The following is a 20221-nucleotide window of genomic DNA, read 5'->3' as shown; positions in this document are numbered from 1 at the left end:
GGGGTCACCAACATGTTCCAGATGATTCGGTGTGAAACACTAACAAAAGTAAACAGAAGGGAGAAACAGTATTCAACCACAGCCAAACCAGCTCGTCATCTTTTGGGCAGCTGAGCGGTATGTGACGCCCAGTTTATATCAGTCACCACCATCACCATAACTTTGCTGCCATCCAATTGCAAACCAGCAACTGCGGCCTGTCTACCAGCCCAGACAGCCAACACCACGCCAGCCACCTGTTGCTGCTCTCCAGTTCTTGATCTGCAGGTCGTCTTCGGTCAACGCCATTTCCGTGCGACTGGAACACACTGTGACCTGCCATAAATACAAAAGATGCTGCTGGCTGACCTTGCCCGACACCGCAGCTGTATGAAGTGTTGTGCGGTTTCTGTGTACAGTCACTGACTTAGCTCACCAGGTCGACACTCCACTGAATAATCAACGTGACCCTTTGTGCCACTGATTGTTACAACACCTGTCACTCATCATGGAGTGTTACGTGAAAAAGGAAAATCACTGCACTAACTGTAGTAGCCGAATGGAGTAATGAAACACCTCTTCATATTCGTGGAGGTGTCAAGTTGAATGGTTGTATATAGGACTGTGTATATGTCCACCACTGGTCTGTCTACTACTTCCCCACGTCTCCCAAACCATTTTCTGACCCTATAATGCCCACAAGAAAACTCAAACCCATCCTGACAAGCCAGAACTGCTCATGTTTAACTCCTCAACTTTTCAATCCTACATTAGACTGCTATATTTTGGCATCCAGTGTGGGGCCGTTCGGCTGCTATCTCCCCTGTGAAACACAACTGGCTCCTTATTCCATCAAAGCAAGGGGCCCTATTGACAGGGGATCTCAGGTTGATTACTTATTCCTAGATTTCCAGGAAGCTTCTGATACCATTCCTCACAAGCAACTTCTAATCAAATTGAACATTAGAAAATCCAAGATGGAATAATGACAATATTATGAAGAGGATATATTGCTACTTGCCATATAGGAGAGATGTTGACTCGCAGCTAGGCACAACAGAAAAACTGTCAAACACACACACACACGATAACAAACTAAAATGAATGCAACTCGTACACATGACGACAATCTCTGGCTGCTGAGGCTAGGCAATCAAATTGAATGCCTAGGGAGTATCAGTTGTATCACTGGGTTTGTGATTTCCTGTCATAAGGCTCACAGTTCATAGTAATTAATTGAAAGAAATGATATCTGACATTCCCGAGGGAATTTTACAGACTCTCTGATGATGCTCCTAATCTATATAAATTATTTAGGTGACAATCTGAGCAACCATATTTGGTTATTGGCAGATTATGCTGTCATTTACCATCTACAGGGTGTATATGATCCGGGAGAAACCTGGGAATTTTTTCATCCGGGAGAAAACCGGGAAAAACCCGGGAATTTTTTATGATTCTGGGAATTTTTCATTGTTTTAGTTTTCAGTTAAATTTTTGTAATTTTGCCTGGTAAGAACCGATACTCTAACAAAGGATATTACTGTATCCCGCTACTGTGGAGTAATACTTCAACAATAAAACATAAACGAGAGAAAAAAATGAAAATAACTTTAATTGCAAAGGAAATGCGCCATATACAACAATGACACACAGTGCTCATGCAAGCGTCTGCCAACATCAAAATGTGTCAAAGGCATCAGGAAGACTATGCGATGTTTGATAACAACAAATTGCCTCCGATGAGCGTGAAGTCACAACTGTTTACATTAAATTCGTTTTAGCAGTTACAAGCGGGCTCATGCGCATGCACAGTTGAGTCGCGTTTGAGCAGTAGATTCTCCCACTCCTGGCTACAGGAATGTGGCTGTTGGCTGTGCAAGCAGTCGCAGCAAGCAGTTACATGCTACCGGGAAGAGGGGGCGCCAAATTCATATTCTTGAGGAAAAAAAAAACTTGTTTCTTAAAGCGCCTATCATCCAGCGTACATTTGTTTATCGATTATTATTATGATTTTGAAAAGCTTCTCTGTTGGTTTTTGAACACATTTTAAGTTGATTTCTGAATGAATCATAAGTTGATTTTTGAAAGTGTGCATAGTGTACATGATGTCTCTGTCAGGAGAATCCTCGTCACATCTAGAAATAAACTTTCTGCAACAAAAGATGTCAGGGCTATATAAGCTGAGTGGAGTAAAGCCGAACGGATGAATGCCAATCGCTGTCTGACTGTGTAGTTGATTGGGTTTGCGAATGATCAGCATTGTTATAATTACTAGCCAAATCCATAGATTCAGACTACCTGAAGGGAAATAAATGACTGGCAGGAATAACAGGTGAGAAAGATTACGTACTATCTTCTCGGTGTCCTGCAAAGCCTATTCAATTCTCTCATAATACGTTCACTCATATTTCCTGGGGGGAAATAAGCAGATATTTTCAGATGTTTCACTCCGGCCTTATCCAGACATTCTTTAAATCTATCAGAAGTAAATTGAGGCCCATTGTCTGACAGGAAATTCTTCGGAACGCCAACGTTCACAAAGAAATCTTTTTCCAACTTTTCTACCAATGTCTTTGCATTTGCTCTTTTAATTGGTTTTAGCTTAACATATTTACTAAATCCATCCACAACAACAAAAACATGGGTGCGCCCACCTCTCTAAGCAGGAAGAGGGCCAAACAAATCACAAGCAAGTAATTCTAGCGTTTCTGTTGGTTCTACTGAATGCATATCCCCTTGTATTCTGGTGTTAGCAGCACGGACTTTCTGGCACACTACACAAGATGCTAGACGCTTGGCAACACGACGGTACATGTTGTTAAACACAACTTTCTCTTTTAATTTTGCAATGCACTTCTTTGCACCATAGTGCCCATACCTCAGGTGTACATAGTTGATTAGTAAGTCTACATGTTGTAAGGGAAAGCACAGCTTCCACTCAGAAACACCTACCTTTTCCTCCTAAACTGAATACCTTTATGCAGACAGTAGTATTGCAAAACCTTATGATAGTTCGCACCTCCCAAATAGCTCTTTACTAATTTCAGCTGGTCATCTGCATTCTGCTCACATCTCAAGTTCTTAATCACCCTCTTTAATGCACTTTCTTCCTTTACTTCGTGCAATGCAAACATTCGTACTTCACGTAGGTCTGTTGCTGTAATTCCCACGTCATCACAGAGCTCCGCACTTCTAGATAACCCATCAGCTACCAAATTATCTTTCCCTTGAATATATCTAACCTCAAGGTCAAACTGCTGGAGATACAATGACCATCTTACCAAATGAGCATTCCTCAACTTACAGGTTTTCAAAAAGGTCAACGCCTTATGGTCACTGTAAACAATTATCTTGTGACCTAATAGATACTGCTCAAATTTCTGTACCCCAAATACAATTGCCAATGCTTCCAGTTCTGAGGTGCCATAATTTCTCTCTGCTGCCTGCAAAGATCGACTTGCGAAAGCTATAGTCTTGTGCACTTCTTGTTCGTTCTCTATTTCTACTTGGAATATCTCCACAGCTATACCATAGCAACTAGCATCAACAGACATACAGAATGGTTTTTCAAAATCAGGATGATGTAAAATAGGACTATTAATTAAAGATTGTTTAAGCACCTCAAACGTCTGTTGACATTCTGCTGTCCAAACCCAAGGGGTATTCTTTTTCAGCAGGAGGTGAAGACAGAGTACATTAAAAGCCTGATCACTAACAAAACGCCTATAGAAGCCAAAAAGACCAAACATCGATCTCAACTGCTTCTTGTTTCTGGGAGCCTCAAATTTTTCAGTGACTGCTAGCTTGCCTGGGTCAGGCAGAATACCTTTTCCACTTATCATATATCCCAAGAAACCTATTTCCTCTTTAACGCACTCTGTCTTTTCAATCTTTAGTTTCATGCCACTTCTCTCAATAGCCTGTAACACTTCCTCTAATAAAACTATGTGTTCTTCCCAGGTAGGAGTTGCTATTAACAGATCATCTACGTAGACTGTTATTTTATTACTTAAGGCTGGTCCTAAAACATGGTACATCACACGTACGAAGGCACAAACAGAGATATTAAGTACGAAAGGTACCACACGGTATTGGTAACAAACTCCTTCGTACAAGAAAGCTGTGTACTTCCTTGAACTTTCCGTCAGTGGCTAATTCCAATATCCACACGTGATGTCCATAGAAGTTAAGAATTTTACTCCCCGGAACTTTTGCAATAACTCGTCCATGTTCTGCGGTCTGTCACTTTCCCTAACCACTATTTCATTCAACCAACGAGCGTCCAAGACCAATCTGACACTCCCGTCTCTTTTTGGTACAACAACAAGAGGATTATTGTATTCACTGACCACTTTTTCAATCACACCCCACTCTAGCATTCTCTGTATCTCCTTTCGAACCGCCTCCTTCCTAGCTACATGTATTTGGTATGGCTTTCTGAAAAACACTTGGCCAGGTTTCATCGTTAATTGACATTCATAACCTTTGACCACGCCAGGTCGATTTGAAAATACCTTATGATGCCTTTTTAAAACCTGTCTCAGTTCTTCCTTCTGATTAGCTGAAATTTTATTGATTTCCTGCAATTTAGCTTCTATTTTGTCCAAAATAATTGCTTGTTCTTCTATGTTTAGCTTACTTTTACGAAGATTAACACCTTCGTCCCAATATCTCCTATTTTTCAGAACTCGTATAGGCAGCTCCCAAGTTTCATCATTAGTTACTACATGTTTATCAATAAAAGGTACCGTAATCACTCCGGTTATCGGCAAGACCAATTTTAACTGGCTTCTTTCAAAGTCAACAACACTCTGATATTTCGACAAGAAATCTATGCCAATTAAAACCTCAATACTGAGATTGTTTACAATTAAGCATGGATGATCAATTAAATTACCATTAATATCAAAGGGCAGCAAAGCTTCTTGTTTTACCGTTTTTGACACCTTGCCAGTAGCACCAATTATTCTTAGTCCTGATACCCTCATCACTGTAAGCTTGTCTTTACCAGGTAATGCATCAAAGGAGGACTGAGATATCGCACTCACCTCACTTCCACTGTCTAAGAGACAACGTACATTGATACCCAACATATTCACTATTATTATAGGGTGGCTTATTCTAGTTTGTACAGGTGGCTCCTCAAACTTATCCAATAGTTCCTTTTGGATTTTTCTCCAACTAAAGTGATCGACATCTGTCTTCATTACATTTAGGTCAAAGTGTGTAGGGGTTTCCTGAATTACATTTTCAGCTGCCTTTCCAGTCGGTCTATTAATTTCAAATCGAAACACCGCACGACTTCATTACATTTAGTTTGCTGAACATGACCCAAATTACTGTAGTCTGAGCGATTCTGCGCCTCCAGACCGGACATAACACTAGTTGCAGCTAAACCACTTTCACTATTATCGTCGGGTTCCTTCTCAAGTGACAACTGGTCACAGCTACTGGGTTCACTGACCCCCAACAGGCTATCCTCTACATTCTCACTTACCTCCTGTCCTAAATCTATTAGTACAGTATCAACATCCTGCACAGGCACTTTAGATAAGAGCACATCATCCTCATCGTAAATATAAGCTTGAATTTCTTCTGCTTCTTCACCTGACAATTCAGTATTTTGTAGCTCTTCCCTACCGTTACACTGCTGCGCCTTCTCTTTCTCTTCCCACTTAGAAAGCGTCTCTAACACGGTTGTTGTTGTTGTGGTCTTCAGTCCTGAGACTGGTTTGATGCAGCTCTCCATGCTACTCTATCCTGTGCAAGCTTCTTCATCTCCCAGTACCTACTGCAACCAACATCCTTCTGAATCTGCTTAGTGTATTCGTCTCTTGGTATCCCTCTACGATTTTTACCCGCCACACTGCCCTCCAATACTCAATGTCTCAGAACATGTCCTACCAACCGATTCCTTCTTCTAGTCTAGTTGTGCCACAAGCTCCTCTTCTCCCCAATTCTATTCAATACCTCCTCATTAGTTATGTGATCAACCCATCTAATCTTCAGCTTTCTTCTGTAGCACCATATTTCGAAAGCTTCTATTCTCTTCTTGTCTAAGCTATTTATCGTCCACGTTTCACTTCCATACATGGCTACACTCCATACAAATACTTTGAGAAACAACTTCCTGACACTTAAATCAATACTCAATGTTAACAAATTTCTCTTCTTAAGAAACGCTTTCCTTGCCATTGCCAGTCTACATTTTATATCCTCTCTACTTTGACCATCATCAGTTATTTTGCTCCGCAAATAGCAAAACTCCTTTACTACTTTAAGTGTGTCATTTCCTAATCTAGTTCCCTCAGCATCACCCGACTTAATTCGACTACATTCCATTATCCTCGTTTTGCTTTTGTTGATGTTCATCTTATACCCTCCTTTCAAGACACTGTCCATTCCGTTCAACTGCTCTTCCAAGTTCTTTGCTGTCTCTGACAGAATTACAATGTCATCGGCGAACCTCAAAGTTTTTATTTCTTCTCCATGGATTTTAATACCTACTCCGAACTTTTCTTTTGTTTCCTTTATTGCTTGCTCAATATACAGATTGAATAACATCGGGGATAGGCTACAACCCTGTCTCACTCCCTTCCCAACCACTGCTTCCCTTTCATGCCCCTCGACTCTTATAACTGCCATCTGCTTTCTGTACAAATTGTAAAAAGCCTTTCGCTCTCTGTATTTTACCCCTGCCACCTTCAGAATTTGAAAGAGACTATTCCAATCAACATTGTCAAAAGCTTTCTCTAAGTCTACAAATGCTAGAAACGTAGGTTTGCCTTTCCTTAATCTTTCTTCTAAGATAAGTCGTATGGTCAGTATTGCCTCACGTGTTCCAACATTTCTACGGAATCCAAACTGATCTTCCCCGAGATCGGCTTCTATCTGTTTTTCCATTCGTCTGTAAAGAATTCACGTTAGTATTTTGCAGCTGTGACTTATTAAACTGATAGTTCGGTAATTTTCACATCTGTCAACACCTGCTTTCTTTGGGATTGGGATTATTATATTCTTCTTGAAGTCTGAGGGTACTTCGCCTGTCTCATACATCTTGCTCACCAGATGGTAGAGTTTTGTCAGGACCGGCTCTCCCAAGGTTGTCAGTAGTTCTAATGGAATATTGTCTACTCCAGGGGCCTTGTTTCGACTCAGGTCATTCAGTGCTCTGTCAAACTCTTCTCGCAATATCACATCTCCTATTTCATCTTCATCTACATCGACGTCTCTAACACAGTATCTATCAAATACTGTGAGTGATCTAATATTTCTGCAGTATCCTTAGATGCTACCGACCCCTCATCCACATGTTCAGTCTGAGTATTCTGATCTGCCTTACCAATTACTGTAATTACTGGCTTAGGAAAAGTAACCGCCTGGTGAGCGCCAGTGTCCTCATAGACGGGAACTAGTTTTCCTGCCTTGGCCTACTACTGTTATCTTTATTTCCATAATAGTTAACTGGCACAGCATTGCTTTCCGCACTGTTGTTTACCTGCATAATTTTGTTCGGAACAATATTACTATCATTTGGATGCCATTGTTGGTTCTGATAATTATTTCTCCAATTCCTACCTCTCTTAGGGTGGCGAACACCTACTGTTCTGATGTTTACATTGCCATTCCGCTCGTTCTTAAAATTACTACTAGTGTTATTACCATTTCTGTTATTACGTGCTTGCTCCTCATTGGCAGCCACACGCTCTACACATTCCAAATATTCAATTAAACGATCCAGATAGTCTCTAGGGGCAGATATAATTCTAGTTTGCCAATACCATGGAAGTTTGGCTTCAAGACCTAGTACTATCATTTCAGGTTTTAGCTTTTTGGCCAAATGTGACAAACGTGAGATCCATGACCTAGCAAACTCTTTAATAGATCCCTTGCCTGCATTGAAGCGTTTTCCACTCCAAAATTCTCTCAACACTTCATTTTGCTTATTGCTAGACCAATACTCATTAATGAAATCCGTTTTAAATTCCGCTAATGTTTTACACGTCAACATAACATCAGCTGACCAACACATTGTGTCACCTGCTAAATGGCTTCTAATAAATGAGATTTTCTCTTGTTCAGACCAAGTTGGTGGAATCACATCTTCAAAATCGTTCCAGAAATCTAGCGGGTGGATATTTTTATCTGGATCGAACCGCAAGAACTGCCGACACCCAATAAAAGCGGCGTTTGCAGGTACAACTTGTTGCATACTACCATTACCAGAAGTTACTGAAGCTACTTTACTCTCAGTGTTAGCAATGTTAGTACTAATATTTTCTACTCTCATTTCAACATTATCTACTCTTTGCACAATATGAGTAGTATCAGTTTTGATTGAGTCTACTTCTGCTTGACATATGTTTACTTTTATATTAACATCTTTAAACCTATCTGAGCACAGTTTAGATTCCGCCTCGATCTTTTCTGTTAACTTGTGCTCCAGCTTCGCATCTCCCAGTTGGAAGTCTTTGCGAACCTCAGCAACTTCATATTTTACTGTTTTATACATCTCAGATAACTGTTGAGCAACCTTTTTCTTAATATCCTCACGATTGTAATCAATGTTATAATTCAAACTGTCCAGATCCTCTTTCAACTTATTGCAACCAGCCTTGAAGGTATTGTCCATTACCTCCAATCGTTTATTTAAATTAGTTTGGCTGGCCACTATCTCATATTTTAATTCAGCATTACTGCTTTTGACCTCAGTTATTTCAGGCTTTAATTCAGCTTTATTGGATTCTAATTTATTGTCCATTGCCTCAAACCGTTCATTAAAATTAGTTTGGCTGGCGACAATCTCATACTTTAATTCAGCTGTCATTTTAGCATTACTGGTAGCTATTGCTTGTAATATAACATTTAAATCAATAACCCCAGTATCTTTGGGTTGCTCACTAGCTGGTTTTTTATCACACTCAGGTGACAAAAAACTAGCTCCAATACCAGAATCATCAAAACTAAATGAAACTTCTGATCGATCAGTCATATCTAACTTATCCTTTTTAAACTCTACCACCTCTGATGACTGTTTCGTTTTTAACTCATCAGATAAACTATCATCCAATAAATTAACATTTTCTAATTTCTGCTTTACTACAGGGGTCTCTATTATTGAATCAATGCCCCTTTTCACACTACTGTCAGGAGACAATACTTCATATTTCACTTTAACATTACTATTTTCATGCATATTTACACTTGAACCGTTGTCTGGATTTACAGTTCCCTCAACAGACATAGGTTCTGATTTAAGTTTAACCTCAGTTTCTTCTGGCGGTTCCATCGCCGACAGTCTTTTAGTGCAGGTTAGTAAAATTTTTAACAGCTTTTCACTTAACTTAGTTCCTTCTGCACGACATATGGCGTTGCCGGCACGGCGTACCAGGATTACTGATGCAACGCGGCGCGTTGAACTGCAGACGGCACTTCGACGGCTGCTGTGTGTCCCACAACTGCAGGCGTGGCTCCGGTTGCTCCGGCGGATGACTGCGGTGAGGCGGAACTGACTTCTCGCGATGCCGGCAGTGCCGCCAGACTCGGTGCCAGCTCCGTCAATCCAGATGCGTTGTTAATCCAATTGCATCGTCCACATGCACACATAACACTATCACTGTTCTATTACTCAGTTGCATGTCGCATTTCACTCCCGAATCCAAATATTTAAAAATCACTTTCACTTTTACTCAGTTTCTTTCCCGGCCGATGCACCATATGTGGGGCGGCGGGTGGAATAATTAGTAGAATAAATATTTTGTATTTATGCTGTTGTTTGCCATTCTCAACACTGGCTCTCTAACTACAATATTGGCAACCAGAAAGTGATTAGCAAAATGTGAAGCCTGTAATTAGAATTCCTAGTGTCCACTTCATCTGAGAAATACATTTATAGCTACAGCTTATAGGTCTGAGGAATTAGGAGATGGTCTGTGACTTTCAGAATATAGTAAACATTTTAGAGAAAATGGTTTTTGATTATGAATCCCAGACGATCTCCTAATTCCTCAGAGCTATAAGCTGTAGCTATAAATGTATTTCTCAGATGAAGTGGGCACTAGGAATTCTAATTACAGGCTTCATGTTTTGCTAATCACTTTCTGGTTGCCAATATTGTAGTTAGAGAGCCAGTGTTGAGAACAGCAAACAACAGCATAAATACAAAATATTTATTCTACTAATTATTCCACCCGCCACCCCACAACGCCTAACTGGAAAACAATCGCGGGATAACTAAACCTGTGATTCTGGCAGGGTTAGTGAAATTAATCGGCGAACAAATTTTGACAATGGTAGGAATAATTGCAGAATTGGTGATGACAAGATTGTTTGTTAGAACGAGGAAGGAGAAGAAACAGGGAAATCGCACAAATTATGGAAGAATAAGACGATTCCAAGTTTATAGAAAAATTTCGTAATACTACTTTTCGATCTCATGTTTGAGAATCTGATGCGTATGAATGAAATGTGAAACTATTTTCTAACATAAAGCTTTTTGCTTGTAGTAGGCCTAATAGGCATCTGATATTGGCACTTCGTGAATTATATTATGTCGTGTTATAAAAATGGTCATTTGTGCCAAAACAGTCTCGTTTATTTGGCGTGTCTTATAAAATTACTCCAATATTAGAAAGGCCTCTTTTGTTTTGTCTAGAAGACACTGACAAAATAGACGTAATCAGATCGACAAACCACACCAGTGTTAACAGCTTTTTCAGTATTAGATAACGACATTTCGATTTTTCATGTAGTGAATCGTTTGACGAGCTTTAATGAGGTAATAGATTCTTTCGCAGAAAGGAAAGTGTTATGTGTCGACAGAAGTGCCGACACAGTGTTATTTAGAAGGGCCGAATAGGCACGCTATCAGCTCACCCAGAATATCGTGAAGTCTGAAACAGGATGCTCAATGAATGCTAATAAGAAAAGTACGTTGCTTTGGGAATACTTAACTTTAATCCATCCTTTTGGTATACATCGTTTATGGTGAATACAAGTAAGACTCTCTCCAGATATGGTTAACTGCGCCTTGCTAGGTCGTAGCTATGGACTTAGCTGAAGGCTATTCTAACTGTCTCTCGGCAAATGAGAGGAAGGCTTCGTACGTCTAGTCGCTAGCAATGTCGTCCGTACAACTGGGGCGAGTGCTAGTCCGTCTTTCTAGACCTGCCATGTGGTGGCGCTAGGTCTGCAAGTGCTGACAGTGGCGACACGCGGGTCCGACACGTACTAATGGACCGTGGCCGATTTAAGCTACCACCTAGCAAGTGTGGTGTCTGACGGTGACACCACAAAAAGCATGCCATGTAAAGCTGTAGCAAGATTAGAGAGAAAAAAATGCTAGGAGCTAAGGATTGAAGAAATGTGTACTTTCTTGCTTGTCTCATTTCTTTATTGGTTTTATGTATCCTATATTTAATTTTATGTCACACAAAACAGCAATTTATTAGTTAATAGGCAATAAAGAGTGCAGATTTTCTGAAGAGTTCTTGTTCTCACGATTACAAATAATCCCAGCCTCTATTAATTGCGAGATTTTTTTTAAGAGGGGCAAGCTGTCAAACCGGCTGACAGGGAGCAGGAGAGGCACCACAGGACATTTCAACTTCCACTGTCGTGAATATAGTTTGATGACATCCAGTACAAAATATACACGTTTCAATTCCACAGATCGAAATACAGTGACGTGCAATAGAAGAGTGCTTTATGAAGAGGCGTGGAACTGCACTTTGGCACACTTAAGACCAAAAAACATGTCTTACATTTCCTCGAAGACATATGTTTTATGTTTTAGACTTTTCAGAAAGATGTGCGCTACAAGATGAACATATTTTTGAAAATTCGATGTTTTTAGTATTGACCCGGTTCGAAAATATCATAGATCCGAGGCTGATGCGCAGAGCAGTCTGAGTTATAGTGGATAGTCTTCACGTGACACATGTTTACGTTTAGCGATTTTGCTGTTTACTCTCACGTCAAATGGCCGGGACCTATCGAGTGAATTAAAATTCATTCACATAATTACGGAAGGCTAAAATAAGTCATTAGTTTCAGATTTGATTTTATTTCCACCTTTCTGACTGTCAAGCATTAATCTCCTTGCAGAACAATGAAGTTATTTGTGTCTGTTTGCTAAAGAAATTTGATTTTTATTAACCTTTTCCGCAGAGGCAGTCAATTTATTTGAAACGAAATTTTTAATTCCACAGTACTGGCTAGTGTCAACTGTTCGCTGCGTTTCAAGTGCACGTTTTCATTTTCTAGCACGTATGGCATTATGCCATAATAAAGAACCAAACATGATATAATACAGTACTGGTGCTCCAAGAAAATTTACGAGGGCTATCCACAAAGTACATTACGTTTTGGAATTAAAAATAAATAAAGTATTGGAAATTTTTTTTTATTATATACAGATGAAAGCCACACTTAAATACTACTTTTCTACATAGTTACCATTTAAATTAAGGCACTTCTCATAGCGATGGACGAGCTTGGAAATTCCTTCGTCGTAAAATTCGGCCGCCTGCGCCTTCAACCACATGGTTACCTCTTCTTGAAGCTGTGCGTCGTCATCAAAACGCTGCATAGCCAACCACTTCTTCATTGCTGGGAATAAGTGGAAGTCGCTTGGTGCCAGGTCGGGACTGTACAGCGGATGAGGAAACAACTCCCACTTAAAAGATTCGAGAACTTCACGAGTGGCATTTGCCGTGTGTGCCCGTCCGTTGTCGTGAATCAGCAAGATCTTTGAGCCCAACTTTCGCCTGCACTTGTTTTGTATTGCTCTTCTGAGGTTGTGCAGAGTTTGGCAATACCTTTGAGAGTTTATTGTAGTGCCTCTTTCCAGGAAATCCACAAAAATCACACCTTTTCTGTCCTAAAAGTCATTACGTGGTTGAAGGCGCAGGCGGCCGAATTTTACGACGAAGGAATTTCCGAGCTCGTCCATCACTACGATAAGTGCCTTAATTTAAATGGCAACTATGTAGAAAAGTAGTATTTAAGTGTGGCTTTCATCTGTATATAATAAAAAAATTTCCAATACTTTATTTATTTTTAATTCCAAAACGTAATGTACTTTGTGGATAGCCGTCGTACATCCAGAAAACCACACTGAAATGCTTAGTATCAGGTCGGGGTCTACTTGATTGGGAATCTGGATGTACGAATGTGCACTTTAAGTATGCACTTTAAATGTGCACATTTTAGTTATGGTTCACGAAATTCCAATGCTCTTGGAGTATCCTCTGATGTCTTGTTTCGTTTATGACATAATGTATGATCTGTCAATGTTTTATACGTATGTATGTACGGTCGTCCTGCGTCATGGTAGCTGTGGAAGCACGGTGACGCCTGTTATCTGCGCTCTCTGGCAACTGCTGAAACGAACCTATTTCTAACAGGCTGCGGGAAAATATTGCGAATGGTGGTTTGAAAAGCGTTACTTTCAAAATAAATACCCTTTTATGTAAGTTGAACTATAAATCACAGAGCGTTTGACTCTCATTTAAAAATCAGCTCTTTGATCACGAGCCGTTTAGAAGAATTTTGAAACCTGAAGATCAGACATTTGTCATTATTAAAAATTTTACAATTTTGTGTGATTCTGAAAGTGTAACACGCACAAAAAAGACCAACTTTATATGCAAAATCATAGATTCTCTTGCAGCTTATTAATCTTAGAGACCAATATTATATGTGAAAGCTTTGGTTTTCTTGTAGCAACACTATGTATATTAATTTAAACTATTAACTTTTCCTGTTTGTGTGTTCGTGCTACGTAATAGGGATGTTGCTGTTGGCTGAATACATCACGTGTCCAATGCTCTGAATATCCGCTGTCATCGGCTGCCGAGATCACATGACATGAGCTATGACTGGCTTACAGAAACGCATCGCAATCTCGATGTCAATGATTCGGAAAGTAACATGCGGTGTTTGGTGGAATTCCAATATGTAATACAAAAATACGCAACGTACACTTTGGTGCACATAAAAGATATTTCCAAAACGCGTCTTTTTCCCTGAGTTTCGTTTTCTAAAGTGCCAGGAAATTCTACGCCCGTGTATAAAACCTTAACCATTCAAAGGATTGATAAGGGAAAATATACTGTCACTTAACACGGAAAAAGCTTGTTTTCACCCAGGAGAAAGTTTATTTTTAACCGGGAATTCCGGGAAAAATCCGGGAATTTTTCTTCCTTGTCTATGTATACACCCTGCATCTAGTAAAATCACCACTAGATCAAAGCCAATTCCAAAATGATTTTAGACAATGTATCAATGTGATGTAAAATGTGGCAATTGACCCTAAATAATAAAAAGATTGAAGTCATCCACATGAGTACTAAAAGGAATGTGTTAAATCTGAGTTACACAATGAATTGCACAAATGTAAATTTTGTAATTTCAGCTAAATACCTAGGGTTTCCAATTACAAACAGCTTAAATTGAAATGATCACATAGATAATATCTTTAGTAACGTGAACCATAGATTGTGTTTTACTGGCAGAACACTGAGATGATGCAACAAATACACTAAAGAGGAAGCCTATGCTGAATTTCCCCATCCTCTGCTAGAGTATTTCTGTGCAGTATTGGATCGTTACCAGAAAGTTCAAAGGAGGTCACCTCATTATGTATGAGGGTGATTTGAAAAGTTCTCGGAATCACCAGGAGAGGTCAGTGCTAGCGCAATGAGTTGTTCACATGATATTCATTGGACTGTTGCCTGTAAACAAGTGCCACTTCAGTGCTCTTGGAGGAGAACTGTGGCGGGGATGTGGCTCTGTTGTTGTTCCCATGTAGTGATTTGTGAGGATGGAAAAAATTGAGATTCGAGCAGTGATTAAGTGCTTGATAATAAAAGGTATGAAAGCAGAGGACATTCATGCCGATTTCCAGAATATGCTGCGGATTCTGCTCCTTCATATTCAACTGTTGCCAAGTGGACAAATGAATTTAAATTTGGTTGGGATAGCTTAGATGATGATCTGTGCAGTGGTTGGTCAAGATGTGTCACTACTTCAGAAATCATTATAAAAGAGTACAAAATGGTCAAGGAGGATCACCAATTGAAAGTATGTGAAATTGCTCACACTTGCCAGATGTCATCTGAAAGGGTGTATCACATTGTAACTGAAGAATTAGAAATGAATAAATTATCAGCATGATGGGTGCCAACTCTTGACGCTGGATCAAAAACACATGAGAATGGACACATCAGAACAATTATTGACCCTTTTTAGGAGAAAAGAACAAGATTTTTTGCACTGGTTTGTGGCCAGAGATGAAAAACCTGGGTGCGCTACTATACCCCAGAGACAAAACAACAGTCAAAGCACTTGCAAAGAACATGCTAATTCTTCGCCTCCAAAGAAAGCAAAGACAATTCCTTTGGCGGCAAAGGTCATGGCATCAGTGTTCTGGGATGCGAAGGGGATTCTGTTTGTAGATTATTTCCACACTGGGCAAACAATTACTGGAGAATACTATGCTAACCTCCTGGACAAATTTCTACAAAATATATGTGAAAAAAGGCAAGGTTTACCAAGGAAGAAAGTCATCTTCCATCAAGACAACGCACACCCGCACACATGCCGTTGCCACGGCAAAATTACACGAACTAAGATATGAATTGTTGCCATACCCACTGTGTTCATCTGATATGGCTCTGTCAGACTTCCATCTCTTCCAAAAACTGAAAATTTTTCTTGGTGAACAAAGATTCTCTTCAGATGAAGAACTGATAGCCGGAGTTGACAACTATTTTGCAGGCCTGGAGGAAACTAATTTTTGAGATGGGAACAAGGCACTGGTACATCGTTGGGCCAAGTGCATTAATCTGCAAGGAGACTACATTGAATAATAAAAAAAGTTTCAGTGATGTAAGTACCTTTTTTCTATTCCGTTCCAGCAACTTTTCAAACCACTCTTGTACTATTATAAAACAGGGTAGAGAGTGTCACGGATGTGATAGATGAGCTGGGGTAGCAGTCATTAAATCAAAGGCAGTTTTTGTTGTTATGGGATCTTTTCACGAAATTTGAAGCACCAACTTTCTTCTCTGAATACAAAAGTATTTTGTTGACTCTTACCTAGATATGGAGAAATGATAATTGTAATAAAATAAATCTGAACTCACATGAAGAGATTTTAAGTTTTTGTGTTTCCTGCACACTGTTCAAGACCAACTACTGTACTGCAGTCCCCTAAAGCAGTGGTAGTGATGTGCAGTGTAACTGAAGAAACGAGCATCGTTTCTCGGAATTGCTACATGAACAGGCATCTTTTGTATGTCTCTATTCATGAAGAAAGAGAGGGAGAGAGAGAGAGAGAGAGAGAGAAGACTTCATGTATGAGTTCTGCATGAATTTTAACCAGTAATAGCAAGCACCTTTTTCAAGAATCACAAGAGAATAATGTTTGCTTGGAAAAGGCCAGGAGACAATGGATGTTATCAACTGAATTACATAATAGCAAGATGAAATTTTGAAATCAGGGATCTGATTGTAAGACATACCCAAGAGCAGATATTGACTCAGATCAAAGTTTGGTGATGATAAAGATTTGGGAAGTTGAAGAAAATCGCCCGAGAGAATCATTTCACAAGAAAGTGTAATACTGAAATGTTGAAGAATCTTGATGTGTGTTTACAGTTTTCTGGTGCTTTAGATATTGTGGTAGTTCAGTTCTGAAGAAATTGGCATCTTGAAAAACAGTAATAATAAAATTGAAGACAAATATAGGTATAAGAAACACTAAAAGAATGGTGTGTAACAGAAAAACTCCTTTTTAATGGCAAAAATGGAATGCATCAAGATGTGTCACTTAGAAATGAAATCAGAAAGAAGTGCAAGAAAGCTAAAGTGAAATGGCTATAGAAAAAAAGTATAGGAACCAAATAGGAAAGGGTCATTGGAAGGGCTTGTTCAACATATAGAGAAACCAGAATAAATATCAGAGAATTTAAATGTAGAGGCGTATAGTTAGTATGTAGAATCTAAGATACTGAATGCACAGTATCGGTCTTCCTGAAGAATATTGGTGACACAGTTACAAAGATAGATAGAGCAGATAAATTTAAGAATTATCAAATCAGTTGACAGCTCATGCCTCCAAGCTGCTGGTCGGAATAATATGGGGAGAAGTGGAAAAGAAAAGTGAGGCTCTTTTAGATGCTGATCAGTTTGACTGTAGGAAATGGAAAGGTGCCAGGGAGACAGAGCTAACATCACACTTGATAGTGGTAGCAAAACTTAAGAAAAATTGAGACCTCTTGGTTGTATTTGCTGACCTATGAAAAATGATTATATATGTAAATCAGTGAAAGATGTTTGGAATCCTTGGAAAAATTTTATGCAATAGAGGGAATGACAGATGTACAAGAACCACAAGCACAAGAATCAACCAGCACTTCTATCTCAGTCTTTCATTCTTATAGAAGAATGAAAGACTGAGATAGAAGCACTGGGATTAAAAAGAGCATGAGACAGGGATACATTTTTTTGTTCACTATTGTTTTAACCTAAATGTCAGAGAGAGGCAGTGAGGCATTCAGAAGTGGGAATAAAATTCAAGCTGAGAGGGTATCAGTGACTAATAAGAACTGGAGGACCTGTTGAAGGGAATGAACTCTCTTCTGAACACAGAATTTTGATTGAGAATAATCCAAACAATGATGAAAGTAATGAAGTGTAGCAGAAATGAGATTAATGACAAACGAAACATCAAAATTGGGGACTGTGGATTAAATGAAATTAAGGGCTTCTACTATCTCTAAAGCAAAATAATCTATGACTAGCAAAGCAAGAAGGAAATATAAAGCAAACTAGTTCAGTTAACAATAGCATTCCTTCCCAAAAGAATCTGATAAGTATCAAACATAGGTTTTAATTTGATACAGGGTTTTCTGAGACTGTACCACTTGGAGAATGTTCTTGGGAAGAAGTGAATGGTGGGTTAAGGAAAACAGTAAAGAACGTGCTCCAAATATGATATTATAGATGAGTGCTGAGAATTAGATAAGAAATTTGGTGCTTCTCTGCAAAATCATTGAGAAAAGGAATATGTTGAAAACTGCTAACTAGAAGGAGGAACAGTATTATAACACATGTTAAGACCTCGTGGATTGACACCTGTCTAAATAAGTCACACATAATTTTTTCTGTGGTTGTTACATTCATCTGACAACGAACCAATAAGCCAAAAGCCAATTCGAGATCAAATAAATGTTATTTGCAGTACAGCAGGAAAGTGTTCCCCATTTAATAGATTTGCCTTGTGCTGTCAAGCACTGAAAGAAAATCCATTTAATGTCATACCCACTCATTCTGTGATATTTTGCATAGTGGGTTATTTCTACAGAATTGGTGAAGTTCATGTAGCTCTCCGTTTTACTCTAGCTAAATAGAAGTCTCAGAAGATAACTTTACCTCATTTTTATCATGTTTAATGCCCTGTTTGCTCTTATAGTTCAAAATACAGGCATATTTTCTGTTGCCATCCCTTACTCGGTATGCTGACCACTGCATATGGAACTAGCATTCGGTAGAAAGAGGGTTTAAATCTCCTTCCGGCCATTCAGATCTAGCTTTTCATGATTTCCCTAAATCACGTAAGGCAAATGCCAGGATTTTTCCTTTGAAAAGAAAATATTAATTTCTGTCCCCACCCTTCCTTAACTAGAGTTCGTATTTCATTCTCTAATGATTTGTTGTCGACTTGATGCTAAACTCATTATATCTTTACTTTTGGAATTAAAATGTTGATTCTGCCTTGTCAGTAGGAGAAATCAATCTTAATTTTGATAAAATCTATTGACTTTCTCGCATTGCTACATCTGTCATTTTTGTATGATGTAAGAAAGGTGTATCGAAAAGGTAACGTCATTATTGCACTATTGTTCAATTTTGTAATGGTGACCCAGTTTTGATCCAGCAGAAGAGGTTGAGTATAAAATCAATTGTACGTATGAAGTGTTGCATTCTAAAAAGTAGCTTCTGTAAAGATTTGAGTTTTAGATGTTCTTTTTTAGTGATGTCATTAAAGAAAATTGGTTTCTCCTTTACATTTGGTGTAATTTTGTTTTTTAACCATAGGTGGAGCTCGTTATTCGTCGTGTACCATTTGGACGTGTGTTTGCCATTCATCGAGAGGCAGACGGACAGAGTTTAGGTGTGCTGCAGGAAGGCAATACAGCTGAAGTACGTGATGTTGTAGCTAACTCTCCAGCAGCTCGGGCCGGTTTGGCTCCTCGAGCACCAACGTGTGATGGACTGTCACTCACCACATGGACTCTCACGGAGATAAATGGTCGACCCTTAAACCTGTTCTTCAAGGACGGAGAAGTTCGTGACCGTCTGAATGCTGTCGGAAAAGAGGTTTCTGTCTTAGTACAGCCTTCTGACTTTGTGAGGCAGCTTAAGAAGCAGCTGAAAGCCATCAGAGGTTATAAGGATTATATTGTGCAATAGTGGAGGTGTTTTATTTTCCTTAAACATCACATGTCCTGTCCACAGCCATCTACCTTTCTTCACATACATATTTACTGACAGTAGTTGTCTTTGCCCTGCCTTTTCTTCACACACCTTTCCCCAAATAGCTTGGGTCCATGCCATCCAAGATATCTACCCAGTGTATCATTCATTTAGACTTATTTTACATTCCTATCCTTCATTTTATCATAGATATATATTATAGAGTAAATATCATTTTTTTAAAGTTTCGTCTTCCAGTGAGGTGTCTGGTGCCTTCAGAATAAGCATACTGTGATACGTAATTGCTATAATAGACTTTAGCTTACATTTGTTATGAAAATATCATAACACTTACAAATTATGCTGCTGCTTACTGGTATTAAGAGATAAGTATTTGCGACAACTGAATCTAAACCATTAATATGAATATAATAGAGGGAAACATTCCACGTGGGAAAAATATATTTAAAAAGAAAGATGATGAGACTTACCCAACAAAAGCGCTGGCAGGTCGATAGACACACAAATAAACACAAACATACACACAAAACTCTAGCTTTTGCAACCAACGGTTGCCTCGTCAGGAAAGAGGGAAGGAGAAGGAAAGACAAAAGGATTGGGTTTTAAGGGAGAGGGTAAGGAGTCATTCCAATCCCGGGAGCGGAAAGACTTACCTTAGGGGGAAAAAAGGACAGGTTTACACTCGCGCACACACACACATATCCATCCACACACACACAGACACAAGCAGACATTT

General features: G+C 39.2%; 1 protein-coding gene across 2 annotated transcripts in view; it reads left to right on the top strand.

Moving 5' to 3' along the window:
* Window positions 1–19872, top strand: part of LOC126187676 (uncharacterized) — a 165415-nt gene extending 145543 nt beyond the window's left edge. For both annotated transcript variants that reach the window (XM_049928909.1, XM_049928910.1), the window contains one exon: window positions 19087–19872. In XM_049928909.1, coding sequence (XP_049784866.1) covers window positions 19087–19461 — 375 coding nt within the window. In that variant the 3' untranslated portion in view covers window positions 19462–19872. The remainder of the gene's footprint in view (window positions 1–19086) is intronic.
* Window positions 19873–20221: the final 349 nt, after the last annotated feature.

This window comes from Schistocerca cancellata, chromosome 5 (genome assembly GCF_023864275.1).
Source record: "Schistocerca cancellata isolate TAMUIC-IGC-003103 chromosome 5, iqSchCanc2.1, whole genome shotgun sequence".
Classification (NCBI taxonomy): Eukaryota; Metazoa; Arthropoda; class Insecta; order Orthoptera; family Acrididae; genus Schistocerca; species Schistocerca cancellata.
This window is presented reverse-complemented; position numbering and strand designations above follow the sequence as displayed.